General features: G+C 42.5%; 1 protein-coding gene across 4 annotated transcripts in view; it reads right to left on the reverse strand.

Annotated features, from left to right (window-relative positions):
* The window catches only part of SLC4A10 (solute carrier family 4 member 10), a 337292-nt gene that overhangs the window by 125119 nt on the left and 203999 nt on the right, over positions 1-8174 (reverse strand). For all 4 annotated transcript variants that reach the window (XM_019554513.1, XM_019554512.1, XM_019554511.1 and 1 more), the window contains exon 5: positions 4934-5094. In XM_019554513.1, the coding sequence (XP_019410058.1) occupies positions 4934-5094 (161 nt within the window). The remainder of the gene's footprint in view (positions 1-4933; positions 5095-8174) is intronic.

Consider the following 8174-nt stretch of genomic DNA (forward strand, 5'->3'; position numbering starts at 1 on the left):
GTCAAGGAGCTAAAAATAGCCCCTAGTCCCAGGGTTTGGGGAAGTGCTCCCTCATGGACCACACAAGCCCCACTCATCCTGCCAAACTCTCCTGGACCTTAGCAATCCCTCCCCCCATGGGTTCTGCTTTTTCCCCTGATCCTCCCCTTGGACCCTGCTAGGCCCTTCCAATCCCTCCCATGGACACCACTTGGCCCCCTGATTCCCTCTGGATATAATGCCTGCCCCCCCAATTCTTGATCTCCCCCTACAGACCCTGTCTGCCCTGATCCCCCCATAGAAACTACATCCCCCCACTCCCTCCCCCACAGATCTCACTTGCTCCCCAGTCCTCTCTGTATGCCTCACCTACCCCCTCCTGACTCCCCTTTCCCCCTGGAGTCTGCTTGCCTTCCTGATCCCCCAAATCCTCACCACTAGCCCTTCCCATCCTGATTTACCTGAGATTGGGTGGCCATTTTTAACTCAATCTAACCTCCCAAAATTTGTGTACCCAGCCAGAGACATGACCAGTTATATGTAAATCTAACTTTTTAAATATCTCTCCTAGTGTGTCATGCCAGGTATTTCCACAATTGTCTTTCCTCCTCATATAAAACAAACTATATTGTGTTCAATTTTGAAGGAAGATCATTTTGTGCCCAAAAGCTTGTCTAACATCTCTTCCAACCATAGGGTTGGTCTAATGAAAGATACTGCAAAAAGTCCTTGCCTCATATTTTTTGGATCATCATGAATACAACAACACTTTAACCCAAATAGAGCAAATTCATGTATTCTTTTATTGCAAGTATTCCTCTCAGAGAATTCATTGTGTCTCAAACTTATAAACTACTGAGGAGCTGGGAATCTTTGTTTCTTCACTCTGCTCCACCTCTGTTACCATTAAAGCCTTTGTATTTAATTGTATTCATTCCACTTGGTGAGCGCTAGATGCTGTAGTAAACCTTTCATTTCCTAGTAGCAGGATGATATATATCTAATCTTTATCACTTTAATGACTACATCTTGTAGACCACTCTGCATTTTACTTTTGCTGCTCCAAGCATCAGCCAGATAGAATCTGGACAAGTGATAGGAGTGTGTTCCTAAAGATGGACATGATTTTTCCATAACCTTCCAGCCTCTGACACTTCAAGGAATAGGTGCCTGAACTGGAAATCAAACTTAGAAACTCAACGTGCTTCATAGGTACTCTTAACTGCCTGGTTGATTCACATTTACTTTTACTGCCAACTCACTCTTTCATAAAAAGACATCTCACTTCAGCCATGGGCTGCTGTTCATTTCTACCAGTAAGAATTTTAGAAAAAATATCTGAAACTCTTACTGGTAGAAAATAGTACAAGAGCTGGAGTGTATATGTGTTCCATCCCCTCACTGGAGAGTTACACAGGTGAGCTTGCCAACCAGGGAGCACTAGAGTGCTGCCACCTGGGCCACTCCCTTCCTTAGGGGAACCCATTATTTAACCACCTGCCTTCACCCCTGCCTGAGAAGACTGGCAATAGTTAGCCCCCAGCTTTTAAATTTCCTCATGTGCAGCTCAGATGAGCTGCATATAAAGCTGGATGTGCAGGAAAATGGGGCCAGAGACAGCTTCCCTAATCCCCAGGTAGAGCCCCCACTTGGGCAATACATGTGGTATTAAAGCCCAGAGTTCAGTTAACTGGGGTGGGAGGGTTGACATTTAAAGCCTACAAGGCTGGGAACCAAAACAGAAATGGATTCCCTGGCTTTGGTTCCTAGGTTCATGAGCTTGATATCCCAGCCCAGGGGACCAGGAACCAAGAAGGGGATGGCTTCAGTGGCCATGGTTCCTTGGACTCCAGGGGAAGCAAGGGGAAGCTGGCTGGGGCTAGGAACTGAATTTGAGGACACCCTCCGTGAGCCAGTTTCCAGTTCCACAGGCTTTGCAGTCCCCAGTCCCACCATCCAGCTGAGGAAGAGGAGCAGTAAGGGGAAGCCAGCAGGTACCAGATTTGAATGTGCCACATGGGGGGCAGCTTTCCTCTACACAACACTTTTAGAGCCAGTGCCTGCATCCCCTTGGTTGGAGCAGAGGAAGCAGTGGGGCAAGCCTCCCATGTCTTTCCCAAACCAGGGACTGCCAGGTTTGAGAAAGAGGTAAGAAGCAATGACTGTTGCTCCCCTCTCCTCCCAGACCAATCTAGAAAGGGAGCAGAGCAGTGAGGCAAAGTCCCTGGTTTGGAAAAGGGGCAAGGAACAGCTGTTGCTGCTGCTCCTCTCCCGTCCTGGACCATTCAGACAAGAAGGAGAGCATGCAAGTCTTCATTCTTGTGAAAGAAACAAGGAACAACTTCCAGGTTGACACTTGAAAGATTTTCTCCTAAAAGGGGAATGTTTCCCCCAGGAGAAATTGAATGAATACTTGTATCCTTGTCAGTTCTACCAGGAGTACAGTGTTTCTCCTAGTAGAAATGCAATGCCTATATATGGCCATACTTTACATATTTTAACTTCCCAACTCCTTGTCCACATTCATTTACCCCAGTGAATTCTATCTAGTATTGCCCTTACATTCAATGAAATGGGATCTTCTGAAGTAAAAAAATTCAGTTTTTTTCCTGCTCCTCCTTCAGTGAATAGTTCTTGTATTTCTTCAACACTGTCTTACTCTCAACTCCATTACAGTATATTCATGTGTATATCCATAAGCTACAGAGGATATTAACTTTCCCAGACATATGCAAAGGAAGTATAAGTGAAACTTTAAAACTGTTATGAGACCTGTTAGTATATTTGTCCATGGAGTGTCATCATAGTGATAACTGGGTCCAAAGGCTGAAACATGAGGCTGCACATAAAAACTATTTTGTTGAGCAACTACCAGTTATACCAGCATGTTTCCAACACCATTTTAGCATACTGAAAACAACACTTTCATTATAATTAAGAGACCAATTTCAATTCTAAACTCCTATTTTAAGGCATCTACAGCTTCCTAGAAAGTAAGTACAATGGGTTGAAACTTCTCATTATTTTCAACCAATAAGATGCAAATTTTTAATTTTGAAAAGATCTCATTCAGTTGTTGTTGTGTTATTTTACTGCACTGGAAAGTTATGAACACTTTAAGAAATGTTTAGGTTATTGGCTTGTGATCCAACAGCTAAAATGGCGTTGATGTACATTCCAAGTCTCATAAGTCATTCACAAGATGAGGTGCAGAAATGTTTTTTGCTACACATCTATGGCTCATCAGAGAGCAGTTGCATTCTGATGAATCTCCTGTGATCCATTAGATGACCTCACTGTCAAAGTCACTGTAGTTTGCCTAGATCAGTGTCTCAAGTTTCCCTTATTCCTCCAACAGAGCACTGGTCAAGCCTGGATTCCAATTTGCTTTTTCATGCAGAGGCACAGAAAGGCAGCTTCACAGCAGCAGCTATTTTTGTGCCACCCTCCCCAGTCCTCCACCTCAGAGGCAACTCCTGGGGTTGCTGTACCAATCACCACCCCTCAGTTACATTATTGGTTTTATGTTCCCTTACACACAAGGTATCTGTAGCTATATTATAATTTAGAGATGTTACTTAAGAAGAAACTGAGGAAGTCGGGAACTGAAATGGTCCCGCAGTTAGGAAGCCGATAGTTAGAGACAGGTTGTAGAGAGGTTTGTCTACTGCTCCACACAATAAAGTCTGTTGTTCTTCTTATCTATTGCATGCCTGTATTTATTACACACAGTGATCACTACAGTCCCCATGCCCTAGGACCTATAGTATACCTTGGTTAGGAACAGAAATTGCACATAAACTGGTATAACTGATTGGAAACTGGTTCAGATCTGTAACACAACAGAAGTTCAGTGCACATAAACTACTTTCAAAATAACCCAAACTGGTCTAAGATAAACCTGGATGGATGTAGTATTAGACTTAACTGATTTAGGTTAAATCAATTTATTGAACTTCTGCTGCAGATCCCCTCCAGATGCAAGTTACCTCACAGTCCCCCAGCATCCCAGGATGCTTTGCACCTCCTCTGCAAATCCGCCCATGCTGGGTTGGCAGGCTAGCCTAGGCCCAAACTATCTGCTCCTGCCAAACAGGGAGGCATGCTCTAGCACCCCCTGGCTTCTGGACTGAGCCACCATAGGTATGTGGATGCATTTTTAGAACCAAAAGTGAATGCCTCTTCACTCGGTTATTGGTTCAACATATGTACCTTAGCCTAACCTGTGAAGACTGGATTGTTTTAGCCTCCGGCTTTTTGACTGTCTGCAATTAGCCCTTCAGTATTACTTAGTGCCATACATAAATCCATCCTCAAGCCCATACATGCCTCATATCTACATTAAGAACTACTGAGCTTTATCCATGACTACACACCAATCCAAACCTGATCTGAGAGCGGGGCCTGAGAGCAAGCCTATCTCCAAGCCTGGAAAATCCTGACCTGGACACTTACCTGGACACTCCGGGCCATGAGCATAGGAAATGCTCCAGCAGCAATCCCATAATTTCTGTTCCTAACATCCAGCCCTTCTTCACCCTACTTCCTATTTCTGTTGCCCATAATTACAGCCATAATCCTTGAAGGGTTCTAGTACAGAATAGAAGACATGAAGTGCAGCAGCCACAACAAAGCCAAAGATGGGGAAGACAGCTCATTTGGTTCTGGCTTCTTCATGGCAAATTTCAAGGACAAACCAAAATATTGATAAATATTTTCCTGAGCATTCTACCTTCACCCACCTGTACAAAGATAATTTATATGCAAAGTTTGCAATAAAATACTTACTACAATCATGCTCCCAAATGTTAGACTGTTTTATACAATGTGTAGAATATAATATTTATAGAAAGAGTTTAAGTATACAGCTGATTTTATGCAGAAGTTCTCTAAATTATATGCAACTGTTTCCAACATTTTCATGATAGCTTTTCAGTATAAAACATAAAAGTACCTGCAATTTCTTCTAAGGAATTAGCTCTCATATCCAGGAGAACTGTACCATTCAAGATACAACTTCTCAATTCAAACAAGCTATGAAGCGACAGAGTGGCAACATATGGTTTACTCCATCTCTCTCCACCATCCTCCACATCTTCTTCAAATTTCAACCATCTATTTAAATCAAATAGATTAGTAAATTTTTAACATAGAAAGTGAAAATTAGTTATTTCCTTGTGTCTGAATGGCCACCATCAAATAGCATTTTTTTTTTTTGGGGTGGGGGGGTGGTATTTTACCTTTATTTGCAGGGAACCTGAGAACACTACCCCTCACCCACCCCCATCCCCCCAAGAAACATTGTCTTTTACCATTCATCAGACACTGATTTCATCCAGGGATTTTAAGAGAGAGGATTAAGCAAAAAAAACTTGATATGCTTTTGTTTTGCAGCAACTTTGAATAATACCATCTCATAACATAATATATTTGTGTGTCAGGAATATGGAAATAATGGTGAGATTGTTAAGAGTGGGAATCACTGTAATAAATTCTAGAAAGCTGAGAGAAACTTCTTCAAATATAAACAGTTTTAAGGTGGATAAAAGGTAGACCCAAAATCCTCAATAGCATTGCTTCAAAGTCTTTTTATAATAAGAAACAAGTAGTAAAATTGTTCTTTTCCCTCATTTTAAAGTAATATGTACTGCTCTACAGAATCCATGCTTTGTAGAAATAACTGTCCAAAATCATCATAATGTTTTTTCACATAAATTAAATTAAAATCTGTAAGGAAAATGAAAAAGTATGCAATATTTAAGCTTCTATTCCTCTTTTAAAGTTCACAAAAATGTAAAATAACATTAAAAATACGAACAATCAAATAACACTGGCAAATACCTTATAAAATAAACCCCCCTTCACTTTATAAATTCTGTAATCAGAACCAAACACACCATAACATTTTAGAGTAATTTATTCTGGCGAAAAGAAGACATTATGGCCTTTGTTTCAAGAAATAAAAATACTTTGGTGTCTGCATTCCTTGTTCCATCAATAGGCTAAGAAAACTTTTTAAAGGGAAAAAAAGCAATATATATGCAGTTGGTATTTAGAATCATAGAAAATTTGGGTTGGAAGGAACTTAAGGTAGTCATCTAGTCCACCCCCCTGCTCAAAGCAGGACCATCCCCAACTGTGTCATCCCAGCCAAGGAACTTGCTAGTGCACCCTCAGCAAGTTTGCCAATGACACCAGCAGTGGGGAATAGTAGATATGCTGGAGGGTAGGGCTAGGATTTAGAGAGACCTTGACAATTTGGAGGACTGGGCCAAAAGAAATCTCATGAAGACAACTGCAAAGTCCTACAATTAGGGCAGAACAATCCCATGCATCAGTACAGGCTGGGGCCTGACTCGCTGGGGCCTTCCTTCTAGTGTATCTACTACTCCCCCCAGCTTGGTGTCATCTGCAAACTCGTACTCCATTCCATCTTCCAGGTTGTTGATGAAGATATTGAACAAAACTGGCCCCAGGACTAACCCCTGGGGCACTCCATTTGATACTGGCTGCAAACTAGACACTGAGCCACCCTCTTTGCTTTTTGACATTCTGCTGCAGCTTCATGAAGTGAAAAAAACCTTTTGGGAGATATTTCTGAAACGTAACAAATGAAACCTGAAAAACTAAATGCAATCATTTTGTTTTCAAGATATCTTCTATGGATGAAATGTACTTTGTACAGTGGGACAAAGTCAAGATTTATATACTATTTATTCTCCACCTGAATCTCTGATCACCTGAAGAACATGTAAGCTTGACATTGGCTTTCTCTATACAGTTGAATTCTTCCCCCAGAAAATACTTTTTTTAATAAATGAAGATGCCCGATTTTTGTTTCAGTTATCATTCACTTAAACTTTAGAAATAAACTTGATTGACATGAAGTCAGTTAACTACTCCAAGCAGCTAGAGCTTCACTTGAAGAAGGTAGTACTATTTAGAAGTGAAATGTTGTTTGGGATGAGGGTACCTCTATAAATAGTTAAGTTTTGTGGAAAACATCATTCTTGATTAAATCCCTAACAAAAATGGAGGATAGAAGCCAAAAGCTCTACTTTTGTTAAGGGACCATAAGAAATATCTATAAAACTGCAAACTTGGAGGGTTCTGAGACAGCATTTCAAAATGCAGTGCCTTTTTCCCAAAAGAATTATAGGACATGGTATCAGAGCTAATGCAATACAACTACAGCACACTAAAACAGAGGTTCCCAACAACTGGGCTGCAGTCCAGTACTGGACTGCAAAGGGTTGGCTGCTGGGCCACTGGCAGTCACATGCAGGGTTAAAGCTGGGCAGTGGAGCAGCCCTGGAAGGAAGGCAACTGGCTCCACGCACCCTGTCCCACTGCCATAGTGGCACCCGGAGAGGTGCTGCCCATGCAGCAGGTACCAGGGCCAGCCCCGGGCTGCGTAGGACCCCCCCCAGCCCCAACCGCAGCTGGGAGCAGGGGAATGTGGTCAGGGAAATGCCTAGGGTGGGGGGCACTGCTTGCTTCTAGGGAAAGCAGCAGAGCCCCTTCTTTTCAGGCAGCCCCAGCTGAGTCCCCCGGGCCACTGCCTGTGCAGCCCCCTCCCCTGCAGAGTCCCCTGGTGCCCACAGCTTGATCTGATCCTCACAACCCCCACCCCACATAAACATCTAATTTAAATATGCAAATTTAAATGTAAACCTGTTCACCAGTCCGCAGTATAAAGAAAGGTTGGGAACCACTTCACTAAATCACATTCTCTGATATCTATCTCCTGACTATGACCTAGGCCTTCCAGCTCTCTGAGTTTTCTGATGAAGACCAGAGTAGTTTGGGACAACCAGTGTTTTACATATACAACAAAGATTGACTTGATATAGCTAAGTTAGACCTATAGCACTAATATTTAATATATTAGAACATCAATATTTCATAGATTTCATAGACATTAGGGCTGGAAGGGACCTCGGGAGATCATTGAGTCCAGCCCCCTGCCCAAAGGGCAGGAAGTCAGCTGCGATCATAGGATCCCAGCAAGATAAGCATCCAATCTACTCTTCAAGGTCTGCAATGTACGTGCTTGAACCACCTCCACTGGCAGACTGTTCCAGAACTTGGGGGCTCGGACAGTAAAGAAATTCTTCCTTATGTCCAGCCTGAAACGTCTTGCAGGAGTTTGTGACCGTTCGACCTCGTCATCCCTTGGGGCGCTCTGGTGAACA

This window comes from Crocodylus porosus, unplaced genomic scaffold, assembly GCF_001723895.1.
Source record: "Crocodylus porosus isolate Cpor-Errol unplaced genomic scaffold, CroPor_comp1, whole genome shotgun sequence".
Lineage (NCBI taxonomy): Eukaryota > Metazoa > Chordata > Crocodylia > Crocodylidae > Crocodylus > Crocodylus porosus.